Source organism: Olea europaea, chromosome 12 (assembly GCF_002742605.1).
Source record: "Olea europaea var. sylvestris chromosome 12, O_europaea_v1, whole genome shotgun sequence".
Taxonomy (NCBI): Eukaryota; Viridiplantae; Streptophyta; class Magnoliopsida; order Lamiales; family Oleaceae; genus Olea; species Olea europaea.
In genome coordinates this window covers 27,515,528-27,533,209 of record NC_036248.1, presented here as the reverse complement: position 1 = coordinate 27,533,209, position 17,682 = coordinate 27,515,528, and the positions used below count along the sequence as shown (strand labels likewise).

Genomic DNA, 17,682 nt, shown 5'->3' with positions numbered 1-17,682 from the left:
TTTCTTTACCCGAGGCTCCTTCGCCTTCTTAGATTTTTGGGGGGCCTTTTTGCCAGATCCCTTGGGGGTGTTATCTTTGGACAGCCTCTCCAGCTTGCCCCTGACTTCTTTGGCCCCACTGGAGCTCGGCTTCAAGGGCCTCGCCCCAACTGTAAAGGTAGCCCTCAAAATTGAAGTCATATTTGGGATGGGGTATTCCCTCCTCTTAAACTTATCTACAAAGCATATGGCAGGTCAACACCAAGAATCAACTTAATAAAAAATTTGATCATGTATATTTGCACTTCTTACCGTTAGAAGCTATCAATTCGAAATCGAGGAAGTATCGACTTTGGTCAATGAGGTGGTCGAAGTGACGAAACTTCAGAGGCCGCTTATATATGTCCTCTATAACCTCGAACTCCTCCTTGCTGAGCTCGAATCTCATACTAGAATCTGCAGAACGAGTGGCAATAGTTAACAAAAAATTGAGAAACTTCGCAAAATGTAATTCAGGCTGGGACACTCACGAGCTTTGTAGTACTGGGTCGGTACTGTGCAAGCCAGGGCTTTGTCCCTCTCCACTGCCTTTCACCTTCCCCTCACCCAGAACCACGATTCCTTCCATCCCTTGATGGAATAAGGTAGCCCCACCACGAAAGGTGCGTGAGCCCCCTCCAAGGAGTAATATAATACCACCCCTTAGACTCATCTTTGCCTAGAACCTGAGGTTGGAAAAGAGTCTGGAATACATGAAGAGACATATCTTCACCTATAGAAACCTCTTTCCACAGGAAGTACGAGCTGACCAATTGGCTTCACCCATTTGGTAGAACTTGGGTCGGCGACAACATGAAATTTCTTAGCACTGTTTTGAAGAAGAGATGCAGAGAAAGAGACATACCTGTCTTAAACAGGTACTCACTCACTGCCACACGTCCGGGCCTCGGATAACAGGCCCGTTCGTGGGCCTCAGGGACCAACATTTCTTCGAGGTCATGTTTGAAGGTATCCTAGACGCACCTCATTCCTCATTATAATCTACAGGTTCCTCCTCCATGGCTATCTGCCCAGTCTCGACATCCTGCCTAAGCATCGTCTCAATCCTTGACCTAGCAATGGTAACTAAATCCCTCCCGAAACCGGATGACATTTATATCGATAAACACAAATTCACAAATTCTGATTGAAAAATGGAATACCTACAGAAATGACTAAGAGACGAAGAACAGCAAAACGTTGGAATATGAAATTGGAGCAAGACCCTGAACGCCGAAAATTTAAGAAAATGCAAAGAACAAATTGCAGAAATCAAAGGACGAAAAAGGGTTCAAAATGGAAGTCTTTGGCCTTTTATATAAAGCCAAGATAAACCCCTGCCCTTAGATTCATCTTGGCTTGAAACCCCATAAATCTCAGCTTCATTTCCATGTTAAATTCGAGGCGTAGAATTTGAATCATTTTTGAAATCTACGCCTCAGATTCAAACGTGCCTCTCATGTACCTCTCCAAATGCGTCTCCTCTAGAAGCCCCAGATGTAGCCATCATTGCACATTTAATGCAGAAGCCATATGTGCCTTAGAAGTTGAAACGGCTCGATTGCCTTTTCTTGGTAACATGAGCAGAACATCAAATCATTGGCACATACATCGAAGACAATCATGTCTTCACAAGCCTCGACAAGTCGATCCACTCACCGCCTTGGCTTTTGCTTCTTCGTACTTCAGCCACATCTTTGTAAGCCTCGACAGGTTCAATCCTCTCACTGCCTCGGCTTCTGCTTCTTCACAATTCAGCCACTTCAGCCACATCTTCACAAGCCTCATCAGGTTCGATCCACTCACTGCCTCAGCTTCTGCTTCTCCGCAATTCAACCACATCTCCACAAGTCTCAGCAGGTTCGATCCACTCACTGCCTCGACTTCTGGTTCTCCGCAATTTACCACATCTCCACAAGTCTCGGCAGGTTCGATCCACTCACAGCGTCGGCTTTTGCTTCTTCGCAATTCCGCCACATCTTCACAAGCCTCAGCAGGTTTGATCCACTCATCGCCTCGACTTATTCGTCACCCTTTTCAATCGTAGCAACACCATAACAACAAACTTCACGTACTAATGTGAACACGGTAACACTTTCAACTCCAATCATAATATAAATATCTATACTTGGACTTGGGAGAATATCATTTAGGGTACAAAAACTTCTTTCAATTTTTACCCCACACACCCGCTTCACCACAATAAAAGTCCACGCATTACATAAATGATCATACTTGGACATAGGGGACTATTGTTACGTGTTGACACACTTGGCCGACCCACTGGGGCCCATGGCCCACTTATGCCGAACCACGTGGCGTCCTATCCAAGGCTCTTAGGCCAACAGAAGCCAACCAGCATACTTAAACAACACTCATTACGTGGCTTAAATGCTGACGCCGAAGTGAATAAGCCGAGGTGGTATTTCTGGCCAAGGCCCTTCGCTCCGAAGCCCATCACACCGAGGTTCTGAGGCCCTAAGCAGCACTCATCCCCAGAGATCCGGTCTTACACAAGGATCCTTCCTAATTGATTGATAGGACACCCATCATAGAGTGCAAGCGTCTTATCTTGTCAAAGTAGTCGTCGATTAATAAATGTATAGCGGCCTAGGAAGTCAAGTGTGATATCTATAATTTGACATGTAAATTTACGAGATGAGGCAACGTGTACTCTCAACCGAAGGCCACGATATAACTTGTAACACTATAAATACTTCCCCATGCATCTCTCACAAGGATAATGAAAGATTCAATACAAGAACTAAGATTATACATTCTTTCCTCTCTTAACACACTTTATACAACTTTATACAACGACCTATTTACCATCTTGCAATACGCTATTATACGAATTCATATTCGCATTCTACAAAGATCGATTGGTATTTATTGTACAACCGTTATGCAAACATCTTGCCAGATTTCGAACGTTCTTGTCCCGCACTTTTGATTCGCTCCCACGCCCTTGATCTGTCCATTTGAAGCCGTCTAAGTATCTTAGCGTGTTGGACTAAGCTCACGTATGCGTGAGTATGTCCGGTATTTATTGGCAATATTTTTGGGGTCAACATGTCTCATAAAATATGTAATTAAAATTAATTAATGATTTTGATTTAGATTAAAATTTGGATTTTAATACCTGCTAAATAGGGACCTAATTTTTTACTAATAAAAGAATTACAAACAACGTAAATTAAGTTTTATCGTTGTTTGAATAAAATTAATGACTGCATAAATTAGGGTTGGGTGTTGAACTTTTTACGTGGTATGTTTATGAGTCTCAACTTTCAAAAAGTGTAGTTTCGAATTCCCAATCTGTTTGATTTGGTGAATTTGAGTCTTCAAGTGATAAACTCTTCATATGGGTGATAAAGTCGCGTGTCATTTTTACATAATTCATTGTTAAATATTTATCTCAATTCAATCGAAAGCTGTGCTACTTTTTAAGGTCGAAGTCGATGATTTTCGTCTCATGTGTACTCAAATGCACGTATCAAATAGATAGGAACTCATAATCACATAACGTAAAAGGATTCGAGTCCTGTTCTAATTTATACTTCCATTTGGCATTTGGTTCATTTACTGCTCTTTTAAACAGAAAGTTTTGAACTTTAGGCACGACTCATTTTACTTTTCATTATTGTCTAGAGAGAATAACGAGTTGATCTCTTACAATTATAAATAATATATATCGACATTCTTTTTCTATTTTATCGTTTTCTTTTTAACTCGAAATAAAATTATGATTTTATTTAGTTATAAGAAAGAATATGCTACATATATGAACTTGTGCGCTTTGCCTATCACTCTTTTTCCTTCATTTTATTCGTAACTTGCATAAAAATGTTATATTATTACTCACTGAAATTGAAAAATACATAACAGTATAATTCAATGCACATTATCATGTCAAGAAACTTTATATTCACTATATGCAAATTCAATACATTCTTAAATAGTATTTTGACATTATTTCAACCACATATTTTTAATAAAATAATATTATATATAAATTCAAAGTTTTCTTTATTTTTTTATCACACATGTTCCATTAATACACCATTCAAAAATTCATTTCTGTGAAAAAAATGAGACTCAAACAAGGGCTCAATATTCTTTATGCATACATCGAAATAGTTAATATCGTTATATTAACTTTATCTGCTTTCTCTTAAAAGAGGGGCTTGGGGGAGTACTTTTCATTTTTGTTATAGTCATTTTCACACGCTATTCCCAAACTGGTTTTCCACTGTTCATCACATTTATCTCGGTATTATTTATTATAAAACAAAAAGAATTATTTTATCATAAATATTTTTTTTCGATTTTAAATTCTTTTCTCTTTATCATAAAATTCATTTTTTCAATTTTAATTAATTGATATTATAATTCTTTATTTAATTTTCGTAACTTTCTTTTGTTTAATTTGCTTTTTTTTACTATATTTTTTTTAAAAAATTTAAATTTCTTTTTCTTCATACTATATATAATTACATTTTTCTTTTTAAAGTTACGTTTTATTATATTTTTAAAATTCTTTTTCTTTATAAAATTGCGTTTTATCATAAAACAAAAAGATTAAAAAAATTTTAAATCGAAAAAAATTATTCATAATATGTGGAAAAAGAAATTTTAAAACAAATTTTAAAAAAATAAAATTAAACAATAGAAAATTAATAAAACTAAATAAGGAATATATAAATATTATTTAATTAAAATTGGAAAAAATTGAATTTTATCTTCAAGAGAAAATAATTAAAAAGAACTTAAAATCGAAAAAAAAATATTTATACAATGAACAAAACAAATTAAAAATAATAATTCCATAACACTCACCATGTTATGGAGAAAAACTCTCCATCTCTTCGTGTTATGGAGAGTGTTATGGTCCATTTTTTTTTTCTTTTGTTTTTTTTTATTTATTTTGCTCATCCTATAAATATTTTTTTTGAATTAAAATTCCCTTTAATTTTTTCTTTAAGATAAAATTTTATTTTTTCAATTTTAATTAAATAATATTTATTTCATTTCCGTAACTTTCTTTTGTTTAATTTACTTTGTTTTTACTATAATTTTTTTAAAAAAATAAATTTATTTTTCTTCATACTATAAATATTTACTTTTTTTTAAGTTATGTTTTATCATATTTTTAAATTTCTTTTTCTTTATAAAATTACGTTTTATGATAAAACAAAAAGAATAAAAAATAATTTTAAAATGAAAAAAATTATTTATAATATGAGGAAAATAAATTTAAAAAAAAAGAATAAAAGAATTAAACAAAAAAAATTATGAAAGTTAAATAAAGAATATATAAAAATTATTTAATTAAAATTAAAAAATTAAATTTTATCATAAAGAGAAAAGAATTTAAAATCGAAAAATAATATTTATACAATGAAAAAAAAAATTTTTAAAAAAAAATAGACCACATTATGGAAAAACTCTCCATAACACAGAGAGATTTTTTTTTCTTTTGTTCCTTTTTCTTAATTAAAATTCCTTTTAATTTTTTTCTTTATGTTAAAATTTTATTTTTGAATTGTAATTAAATAATATTTATATATATTCTTTATTTAATTTTGTAATTTTCTTTTGTTTAATTTGTTTTGTTTTTACTATATTTTTTTAATTTTTTTAAATTTCTTTTTCTTCATACTATAATTATTTACATTTTTCTTTTTAATGTTACGTTTTATCTTTGTGAAAAATAAATAAAGAATATATAAATATTATTTAATTAAAATTGAAAAAATTAAATTCTATTATGAAGAAAAAAGAATTTAAAATTAAAAAAATTATTTATACAAAGAACAAAACAAATTTAAAAAGTATATATAGTATTTCACCATGTTATGATTCTCCATAACACTCTTCATGTTATAGAGAGACTCTCGGTGTTTAGAGAGACTCTCCACGGAGAGGGTGGTCCCTTTTTTTCATTTGTTCTTTTTTTATAATATTTTTTTTTGCTAATCGTATAAATATTTTTTTTGAATTAAAATTCCTTTTAATTTTTTTCTTTATGATAAAATTTTATTTTTTAAATTTTAATTAAATAATATTTGTATATTCTTTATTTTGTTTTCATAACTTTCTTTTGTTTAATTTGTTTTGTTTTTACTATATTTTTTAAAATTTCTCTTTCTTGATACTATAAATAATTACATTTTTCTTTTTAAAGTTACGTTTTATCATATTTTTAAATTTTTTTCTTTATAACGTTACGTTTTATCATAAAAAAAAAAGAATAAAAAAAATTTAAATCGAAAAAAAATTATTTATAATATGAGGAAAAAAAAATTTAAAAAAAGAGTGTGATTATTTCTGGTGCTTGAGGAATACATACTCCATTGAGCATTACACTAAGTCAAGTTGAAGAAAAGATTCTAATACAAAATAAATTGTCATGGTACTTGTCATTAGTGTTGAATGTCATAGATAGCTTTTGTTCAATTAATGCATATAACTTCCGTAATATTTATACATTGAACGTATTAACGTTAGCTTGGCAAAGACTATTACTCTTAAAAAGGAAGAAAGGTCAAATTATAATTTCTTGTTAATGCTAATCTAACCCTTTTTTACATCCACCAGTAAATTTTGTTAGCGACTAAAGTAACTTAAAGAGTAATTTTACAGTTGTATCTTCTGAAATGACAAAAGTGCCCATTATAATATACTATTGCATTAGGGCTGCCGATTCTAAAGTTAATATTTCTTCCATGTCCACTATCGATTCCATCCATTCCTATACCTTCGTTATTTCCAACGCTCACATTTTCTCTCTCTAATTGACGAATCAATTAAGTCTGTCTCTTCTATTTTCCAAATTAATCTATTGTCTGATAGATCTCCAGCGTATAATTCTCCCAACAAAATCAGAGGTCGCAGTAAAGGTGCACTCTCTGGATTCAACTTTTCAAATTTTAGTTAAAGCTCTGTTTATGTTTTGTCACTTTTATTGGTTAGATTAGATCTTGATTTTTGGTTTTATTACTGTTTGATAGTTAGCCTACAGATTATTATTATTATCTTTCAGCGTGTTTACATGAAACCCAATTAAAATTAATCACCGAATAACGGTTTTTTTTTTTTTTTTTTAAAATAGGTTCTTGTGAGATTCAGCTGAAAAAAACTGTGGGTGGGATCGAATAATCTTAAGATCACAACTTAGTTCAATATGTGAGATTGTACTTACTTTCTTAGTCTGTTGTTTTACATCGATTAAGATCAATCCACGTTTGCACTGGATATTTACATGTGAAATTATGTTCACAGGGAATAGAAGTTTGGAATTTCTCCCTTTCTCTTGATCCGGGTTTTTGCACTGTATAGTATTAACGAAGGGAAAAAAAATTAAAATCTTGTTGGTTATACTTTCCAATTATTGTATTGTCGTCGTCGTACCAAACATGCCCTTCGTGTATTATTGAAGCAAGAAATTTAGCTAGCATATCCTTGTTTGATGAATGTGTAAGTGTTGTGATTCAAAGACTTCCTTCTGGATAAATTCATTGTATGATTACAATGACACATTGACGCGTGAGTATATCACAGACATCATGAAGCTTCTGATTTGGTCTAGGGGGTTATTTGACAAAGTTTTTAATAAAAGTTTTAGCAGATTTCAATAGAAGTTGATGAAATGTGATTGAAACGTTGATTAAAGTTATGAGTCCCATGAAATGCGTGGTTAAAAATAAATTGTTGACTGACCTCGACTTTTTTAGCAACTTTTAAGCTTTCCCAGCAATCACATATATCTGTGGTAAATGGAGAAATTTTTCAATATTTGTGTTACTCTTATATTTTTATTTTTTTTGCATGCAGCAGCATCTATTTTGTGTGCTGTTTAATAATTTGTGATTCATCCTTAGGAATTATCAGATCTAGTTGATTGTGGAAATGGCAGATAAAAGTGCACCAACAGAAAACTCTAATTATGCGGCTGATGGTAATGAACCTTCCGCTAATGAGAATGAAGTATCAATCGATTCCCTGGCAAGGAAGGTTCAAGAATCTCTATCGCTTGCTAAGAGGCACAAGTTCTGGGAAACCCAACCTGTTGGACAGTTCAAGGATCTTGGGGATACGAGCCTGCCTGAAGGCCCAATTGAGTCTCCAACTCCCCTGACTGAAGTCAAACAAGAGCCTTACAATCTTCCTGCTCCTTATGAGTGGATAACTTGTGATATGGAATCTGAAGAGATGTGTGTCGAGGTGTATAATCTCCTCACAAATAACTACGTCGAGGATGATGAGAACATGTTCAGGTTCAACTATTCAAAGGAGTTTCTTCAGTGGGCACTTCGCCCTCCGGGTTATTATAAGAGTTGGCACATTGGAGTGAGAGTGAAGACTTCGAAAAAGTTGGTTGCCTTCATCACTGGGATCCCTGCAAGAATCCGTGTTCGAGATGATATTGTAGACATGGCCGAGGTTAATTTTTTGTGCGTCCACAAGAAACTTCGATCAAAAAGACTCGCTCCGGTCATGATTAAAGAGGTCACCAGGAGGATTCATTTGGAGAATATCTGGCAGGCCGCTTATACTGCTGGTGTTGTCCTTCCGACACCCATTACGACTTGTCAATATTGGCATAGATCTTTAAATCCAAAAAAGCTGATCGATGTTGGATTTTCTAGGCTTGGTGCGAGGATGACAATGAGCCGAACAATAAAGCTATATAAGTTACCTGATCAAACAGCAACTCCTGGATTCAGAAAGATGGAACCCCATGACATTCCTGCAGTTACTCGTTTGCTGAGGAATTACTTGAAGCAGTTTATTGTTGCTCCAGACTTTGACGAGAATGATGTGGAGCATTGGCTACTACCCCAGGAGAACGTTGTGGATAGTTACTTGGTCGAAAGTCCTGAAACTCACGACATAACTGACTTCTGCAGTTTTTACACCCTCCCGTCTTCTATACTTGGCAGTCAAAACCACTCCACTTTAAAGGCTGCGTATTCTTATTATAACGTGTCCACAAAGACTCCATTGCTTCAGTTGATGAATGACGCACTTATTGTTGCCAAGAAGAAGGATTTTGATGTTTTCAATGCTTTGGACGTTATGCATAACGAGACTTTCTTGAAGGAGCTGAAGTTTGGCCCTGGGGACGGGAAACTCCACTACTATCTATATAACTATCGACTAAATCACGTTTTGAGGTCATCAGAACTTGGGCTTGTACTCTTATAGCTTGAGCTCGGGAAATGATTCTGCTGTGCTTGAGAATAAGCATTTTTGGTAACTGTTAAGAATTTTTCTCGTTTCTTGTCTGAAACAACCATGCTATTATATTTGTCTGCATCTATGATTGGAATTGAGACTTAAAATCTCATACGAATGAGATGAATTTTGTGACTGAACTTTTGATGTTCGAGTTTCATGAGCAAATTGTCAATGGTAAGAAGTGACGTTCGTATTAGGCAAAAAAACGTGCTTTTATTGAGTGTTCGTACTCTGATATGTACTCGTTGGCCGTTCTTGAAATTGCTTGATCGCTCCAAGTTTAACTACAGAATTTGTCATATTACGCTCTCCACCTTGCTAACGTCAAGATTCGTGAATCGTGAGTTGTCTGGTTGGAATGAAATCCCAGGATCCCAATTGCCACTGTTTTTAACCTCTCATCAATTATACTTGGAATCGTGTACTTGTTTCGTATAGTAAGAGTATTAGGAAATGCTTTAAAGTTTGCAGCTTGAACCTGAAAGTCATGAGAGTTACATGATCGAGTTATTAGAGGAAAGAGTGGCATGAACTAACACAGTTCGTTGCAATTACGAAGTATGTAGTTACCGTAGATCAACTTTTAATTCTCTTGGCACTTGAATCCCCGGGTAAAGGCCTTTTCCCTTCATTATTAGTTAGAGGGGAGAGGGCGTGTTTAGCAAGCCCGCTTGCAAGGGCCGCCCTGATAGCAGTACCCTTCAAAGGAAAATTTCATATGCTAGCCGGTGGTAGAAAGTGGAGTTTGAAATTTTCCACCATCCATCGAGGTACGGTGGAAAAGATCTCTGATGTATTTGTGCTGAGTAAGAAAAGAGACCATTACAGGTTGGCGACTGAATTCGTTGGCTCCGCGCTCTATTCGGCCAGAACCCTGTTTGAAAACGGATTGTAATTGTTGTATCCAAAAGGCAAGCTAAATTGTGCGACGTGCACTTGATCAAGTTTTTGCATGGAAAGACATTTATGATCTGTTTGGCACAGTTGTCGTAAGTAGAGCTTTTAGAGGTGAAACTTTTAATAGCATCTCCTAAATACTAACTAAAATTAAAAAATGAATACAAAAGAAAATAAACGAAAAATATGAAAGTAACCATTCACAAGTATTTTCAACAAGCAACTAATATTTCAAAGCTAAAAGTTAGTCATAGAAGGGTAGATGAGCAACGGTTCATAAAATACTAGCAAAATAAGAAACCGGCACTCAGATCTACAAAGAGCTTAAGCTTGTTTCCTTCGAACTAGCGCAAATAGTTCCCACACGCAGCTATAAAACCGAAGAATGTCTCCATTATCAACTAAATTTATTTACACTATGAATTTAGCATGTCAATGAAACTTATTCGATGACTATGCTAAGCGAACGGTTTCACCTCTTGAACCTGAAAATGCAACAAATGAGAAAGAAACGGTTACTTATTTTGAATTATCTACTTATAAGCCACTTTTTAAATAGCAGCAGTACTCACATTTCTCAAAAATCTCTTTCGCAAGCAACATTACCGAATCTGCATCTTCGGCCATTATTGAGACCCTTTCAGCCTCTTTAACTGCTTCTGCTGCCACGAATGATTTGTTGTCTGCCTCGGCAATCTTGTAGGCAGCAATCATAGCAGCGTTTTCCACTGTTTCAGCGGAAATGACTAATCCAGAATTCTGTACTGGCCTTGGTCTGATATCTTTTTGTTTTGGCATAGGTGTTTTCATCCCCAAAGCCGCATCTTTGATCTTGTAGCAGTTGTGGACCTGCAGGTTATGGCATATATGAAAGACGGATAACCAAAGGTACCATAGTGTCCCCTACTGATGCAGAAACGATGAAGATGGGAGGAAAGGGAACCGTCAGAACGAAATCAATGAAACCAATCCCCTCCACCAGGATAATAGGCTTGTAATGTTGGCATTCTCTGCCCTCGTTCACTTAGTTGATACAACATACAGATGGGATTCACCTGAGTCGTCAAATGACGCACGTTATGATGGCCCAAGCTTATACACATTGGTCCACAAACATGACGTGCGCCAATGATTGATACAAACTAGGCGCCAAACACATCATCAAGACTAACTGTGACCTGTTTCTGACTATGAATGATTTAACAAAATCTTGAGAGTCTCCGAGGTGAGGTGAACAAACAACCTCAAAAACAATGCACATGTCCAAACACAGATGTGTGCAATAAATTGAGGACCACCTGGCCCTTCAAATTCACAAGCATCACATAACTTATAGATGAACTGAACATTATCATTTTCATTACTAGATACGTGTGGTACAAACAAAAAATATAATGAACCTCAGCTCCAAAACAGTAGAATTTGAAACAAAATTAAGAAACCACAGGTATATTTTTCAAGTTCAGATTGTTGTGAAACTAAATCTTATCAGCCACGCCAAAAGATAACCAACTTCATTGAGATTAGTTATTTCAATGGTATGCTATAACCCATCTTTTGGCAAATAGAGAAAATAACGAGATTGCAACATTTTATGTTAGTGAAAATATTCAAAAGCCATTACAAATGCAGCCAACAAAAAAGAAAAAGCCAAAGAATTCAGTCAGATGGTAAAATACAGAGAATGATACTTTGGCCAATATCTTGGTGATGTTCAAGAGTAGCCCATATCTCCAACAGGCAACAGATTCATGCACTATCAAATCAGTGAACATTGTAGTGCAGGAAAGAATATTATCGTTCGAGACACCGCTTAAGGATTGATAAAAATCACATACCTTCTCAAGTTTGCCTTGCAAGACAAGTCTCCTCAGCTTTGAACTCAATAATCGTCTGAAATTTTGTGGCACTTCATGCTTTTGCTGTTAGACATAAGAGATTTACATTAATTATTGAACTCAAATGTGATTACAGTTCAAAAAAACAAAGGTATTAACTAGGCCAACTTCTGGCAGCCCTTCTCTGCTTGCATGGAAATTTGTAGTGGCAGGTGACATTTTTTCTTTTAGCCTCACCCTTTGAGACTCGCACCCCGGTCACCAGGCAGGTGATAAATTAAACTGGCATTTCTTACAAAAACTACTCTTTTCAACAAAATGCAAAAAGTCACCAAAAGCTATTCGCATTTGACAAATAGTTTAACTGAGATGTGAGAAATTGAACAGATAAATTCATGGATTACTATTAAATTCTACAAACATTCTTTTCAAATTTCAGTTGAAGTGAAACACATATAATCAAACTTTTTCTCGCTGCTCACGTTACAAGATGCCTTTTAAGTTCACGAAATGCAGAAGAAATTTCTTTGACGTGGTATAATGAATTTCTAGTTGATGGATTCCCTTTTTCCTTCTCGGTATGTCCTTGTCGCATTTCGGGTCGACTCAAAACATGCCGAACAAGGTGCAACAGAGTTTCTTTCATATAGAACTTACACTTTCTATCATTAAATTCAATTCAGCGAAGAAATTTACTGGGAAAAAAATAGAAAAAATTAGTGAAAGGGATAAAATTTAACACAAAAAGTTCAAGGAAACATATCTAGAAATTTCTCTTTGATTCATAGTAGCTGAAATAGGAGGCAAAATCCACTGGCCTGGGATATAAACAGAAAACCATAACTCCGCAGAGAAGTCGAGAATCTCAATATACATTAGCTTTTAGATTATGCTGATTTTATGATTCAAGAATCCCACTAACTAGAGTCCATCTATTAAGGCCTTAGACAAGGCTTTTTTAGGATGGGCAAGAAAAAGGTAGGGGAATAGGAGGATGTAACTAGATTCCCTCATTAAGATTCAACTATAGCTTTGTCCAACAGGCTTTAGTTGATAGAAAGTAAAACCCTCCCCTAGAGACAAAGACTTTGTTTCGAAAGTCAACCCAGACCGCCGATCTGCTTCATGAATTGAAGAGAAACTAAGGAAGACAACTGCATACTGGGAATTCAAAAAGAAGGATCTCCAGATGTAAACATCTACATCCAAACGAGCCACGGACACCAAACCAAACTCTGTTTCAAAAGCATCCAAAAATAAGAATGGAAGTCAGGATGGGAATGGGGAAAGCTCAACCGCGTGGCACAAAAAAAATGGGTCCTTTAATGAAATAGATCGGTCTTCCTTGGCCATCTTGATATTGTTATATCAATAGAAAGCATCGATAAAGGACAGCACTGCCCCGACATACCTCTAGTCGGAATTAGTAAAAAATGCATAGGCACAAGCTAGACACCAACTGAAATGGAGATGGAGAACCTTGGATGGACTTCTGAATTCCACCTTCAATAATTCATCTACCTCTTTACTTTCTATTAGATTGTAAAAACGGAGCAGCCAGAAGTAACCCAAGAATAATAGGCATGTGGAGAATAGGAAGGCTTTATTTAAAAGATCAAGACACCAAATTTTTTATACTGCAGACTCTTTCAATAATATGATGACCATGCTGTTCACAAACCATTCATAAACTTACTTGATAAACTATTCCTCGAAATTTTTGAACTCTAGGGCTCACTTACAAATTGATAGATTATGATAAACTGTCGAACAAAATGATACTTAAGTTGTTAATCCCAGAAACTACTTGTCCATCACTTCATACAAATCCTCTTAGATAAAGCAGAAATAAAAAGAGAACAGTAGAACATCCATCTGACCTCAATAAATTCCACAATAGCACCAATATTGGATCCATTGGAGTCTTTGACCGATAAAAGTGCTTCAAATATCATGGTTGTGTACCTAAAAAGCATCATGCATCCAGTGAGAAAGAAATATATGCCTATGCAACAATTTCTTAGTAAAAACAAAGGTAGCTCAAAACAACTTTTAACACATTGTGAGAAAGAACACAGACTGAAACTAGTAATTCTATGTATAAAAGCAAAGCAAATTCAATTTATTCCCAGAATACAGAAACACTGGAACAACATACAGTGAATCAGAAGCCTTCAGATACCCAAATTCTTTCCAACCTTCTCCTATATTCTCACTTCCTTTAGACGAAAATGTTGTTAGAAATCATTATAACAAGGAAAATGACAAAACGATACCCTGGAGCATTTCTAGCGTCCCTTGGGCTTCTGGAAAAATCATCAACAGCATCAGCCTCGGCAACTAAGTTTTCAGTGGTGGGAGTGGAGAGAGCTTCAGATGAAATTGTTTTTACTCTAGAAGCCTTAGATTTTTCTCTAGAACACTGTCCATAGCTAATACTCATGTTCCGCCATTTGTCCTGTGTAAATGAACCAAAACGAAGACAAGTAAATACCACGAGCAACAAAAGTATAAAACATAAATACATGCAGCCAAAGGTCAAGTAAATTCAGGGAGAAATATCTACTACTTAACACAAAAATAAAATAAAAATATGATGGCCTGCATCCATTTTTTTTTTCTTTTACACATTTTACATATCTATCTGTCTCAGTTGCATATTGTTATCAAGACAAAGATCTCCTTAAGTAGCATGTTTATTTATGATTAGTTTGAGCGTCATAATAAATCTTCATTTGAACTCAACGGCTATGCCCACTTGTGCAACAATATAATGTGATTTTGTCCTTCTAAAGGAACATCTGCTCTAACAATTCCATTTATTTTACTTACACGTGACTACCCTGTCTTAAGTATTAGTTTTCTTGTAATATGTTTGAACCTTCATCCTTCGAAAGAAGAGTCAGCCTCGATAATTTTCTGACCAGAAGTAATCCAGTAGATTTAATTTTTGCTATGAGAATACAGTAGCCTATAGCATATATATCTTTACTTTGCAGGAGTTCTCTCTACACTTTCCAGGATTACTATTGTTAGACCGTGGTAGCACAAAAGTCTCAGGTAAACAATTGGATTCGCAACGAGATACTTTACTTGGTGCATGTTTGGCAAAGCTTAAAATTACGTCAAACTCACTTGTGAGTGAATTTTTGTTTTCAAATATGTTTAGATAAGTACTTTTCATCATACAAGTATAAAAAGTAACTTATTTTGACCAAACAAATAGAGTACATTTTTTTTTTTTTTGAGCTTATTTTAAATCTTAATATTTACTTATAATTAATTTATCAAGCTTAACCAAACACGCAGTTTATAGGCTACTTTATCATAAAACATTCTAATCATGTTTTCAAATTAAGCAGAAATATGCCTCCATTCAAAAGCAAGCACGTACATAATTAAATACACGCGTGATCGAGTAACAGCGATGCTTTAATAAAACATCCAGATAGAGAGACTAACACGAAAATTTTGAACATCAACAGATAGTGAAATGGAATAGAGAACTTGTGTAAATTCGATGAGGTTTAAAAATGGGAAACCTTGAGGTCGATGTTAGAACGATTAATGAGGTAAGGCGCGAACTGAGGATCTATGAGGATGTTCTTCCACTTGCCGGTGCCGTGCTTCACCACTCCCGCTTTTAGGGCTTCCTCTTCCTCCGATGTCCACTTCACCTTCTGATTCCCCATTTTACCCCTCCCAAATCACAAAAATTAACTACGCCTCGCCGCTGTTAGCAGTCCGGCGGAGGACTGATTTGGAATCTCCGTGTGTACCGATGGAAAATCGAATAATCTTCAAAGATCAAATACAAAAAATGTTGATTACGGAGAAATTTTACAGAATTTGGAGAATGAATAGTGTTTAAGTGTGCGCGAAATTTTCGAGGGGTTACAGTCTCTGCCGTTTCCTCTTTCTCGCTCCCGCTCGGTGGACCTCAATTTTGGCGTTTTTATACTGTGTTTATCGACAGGGGAAATTAACTGTTAGTCCCTAATCTATTCACCTTATTATAATTGAATCCCTTTATAATTTTGTCTGTGGCATCTTTCGCCACTTTTCAATTTGTAACCTCAGCTAATTCTTTACTGTATGGATTACAAATACCGATTTTTCTGATTGAGAAAAGATAATCTTTTTGTGAGTCGAGCATTGTGACTATGTAGGTAAAATTACATATGACTATCGAGTATAACTCCTTAGCCAAAAGGGGGAAAAAAATTTAAAACGAACAGTAGAAATTCTTAGTCAAGTTCACTGATTCTCATTTGCTATGTTTTATTCTGCATTATAATTATCTACTTGTTTATTAAACAGATTAGTAACCCATTCATCACCTTCTTGATAATATGGAAAACATTGGAGGGTTGGTGGTTATCATGCTATTGGTGCAAATAGTCAGGGGTGAAATGGAAAACCTTCGTATCTTTGTTTAACATTCAACATCATTGATGTCAATTACCAATCTAGTTGTCAATTGCATAACATTAAATGAAGAGTAATTATACTTAGCTCCATTGAGGTTATGATTCAAGTTTATGTGGTGTTAGATGATAGGTTAAATGGAAGGTGGAATTAAACGAGTCACTTATCATTAAATGTCACATTAGCTTCACATTGATTGAAATTATAATAGCATTACTTAATGGTTAGATTTTTACTTAAATGCAATGTCGCGTTTTCATTTGATTGACCTTATCAAGTGTTGCATGCTCTAACACCACTAATACTAAATAACATTATTTTTAACACATTCAATTATCATTTAATGGGGTAAGTGTTTCTGTGACTATTTTGGTGTATTGATTCTCCTCACCATTTAGGAATTTTTTTACACCAATTATCATTTTGGGTCATTATCAAACCTCCCCAGTCGGGCATTCTAGAAGCGATCTCTTTGCCTTTTGCAGTTTTGATATTTGAGTCGCACCAACGTTTATTTTCAACATTTAGACCTGTCCATGAACACTAAAAAGAGGGTAGTGCTCAGTTCCGGTTCCACCCAGTTCACATGTGCTTCTTTCATGTCCGTGACATAAAGCTATAGGTTATGTAGGAATTGGTTCAAATTAGTAACCAAAAATTGAAAAATGAAAAGGTGTGACTACGTGTCAACTTCGATCAAATATTCGGACTTGATCCGATGGTCAAATTACAAAAGTAAATAGATCAACTTCTTCTACTCGTCGAGTAGATCGTCGTGGTATATTTGGAATCTCGAAACCAATTCTAGATGAATGAGAAATTGGGAACCAAAGTTGAAAGAAATGAAGTGTTGCAACTTTTCGAAATGATACAAGTTTTGGCCAAGTGTTGCAACTTTTTTAAAAAGAATACATGTTTTGGCCCACACTACTTCATTTGCACCATTTCCACATCTATAAATAGAATTATATGGACATTATTTTGGGTACACCAATGACATTGAGCATTCATTCTCCTCTTACAATTCTCTCCTTTCTAATTCCATAGCATTTCATATATTTCCTTTATAGAGGGGAAATTTTGTCAAAAAGTTCGTCGGTTTCTTGTGGTTTGAAGTACTGCTATCACAGGTTGTAAATCCATTGTATCTTGGAAGACAAGTGTCATTCACCATAAGCACCGTAGCGGGGCAATTTGTCTTAAGGAAAGAGATAACGTCTCGCCTTGGATTATTCTCTATTTCTACTCCTTCTTAATC

The 17,682-nt window shown here is 34.8% G+C and overlaps 2 protein-coding genes across 5 annotated transcripts; one reads left to right on the top strand and one right to left on the bottom strand.

Moving 5' to 3' along the window:
- Positions 1-6,712: 6,712 nt before the first annotated feature.
- LOC111406255 (glycylpeptide N-tetradecanoyltransferase 1-like) lies at positions 6,713-9,457 on the top strand. 4 transcript variants are annotated; one of them, XM_023035568.1, is made up of 3 exons: positions 6,728-6,920; positions 7,133-7,206; positions 7,912-9,457. In XM_023035568.1, exon 3 carries the CDS (start codon positions 7,930-7,932, stop codon positions 9,226-9,228), a length of 1,299 nt encoding a protein of 432 aa, XP_022891336.1. In that variant the 5' UTR covers positions 6,728-6,920; positions 7,133-7,206; positions 7,912-7,929; the 3' UTR covers positions 9,229-9,457. The 4 variants fall into 4 exon arrangements, with proteins under 4 accessions (XP_022891334.1, XP_022891336.1, XP_022891335.1 ...); XM_023035567.1 differs by having other exon boundaries at positions 7,902-9,457; XM_023035566.1 differs by lacking the exon at positions 7,133-7,206 and having other exon boundaries at positions 6,713-6,920.
- A 908-nt stretch (positions 9,458-10,365) lies between these two features.
- Positions 10,366-15,929, bottom strand: LOC111406254 (telomere repeat-binding factor 4-like). Its single transcript, XM_023035564.1, has 6 exons — positions 15,539-15,929; positions 14,273-14,454; positions 13,877-13,961; positions 11,997-12,080; positions 10,731-11,007; positions 10,366-10,643 (listed from the first exon to the last, which is right to left on the bottom strand). Exons 1-6 carry the CDS (start codon positions 15,686-15,688, stop codon positions 10,612-10,614), a joined length of 810 nt encoding a protein of 269 aa, XP_022891332.1. The 5' UTR covers positions 15,689-15,929; the 3' UTR covers positions 10,366-10,611.
- Between the last annotated feature and the right edge of the window lie 1,753 nt (positions 15,930-17,682).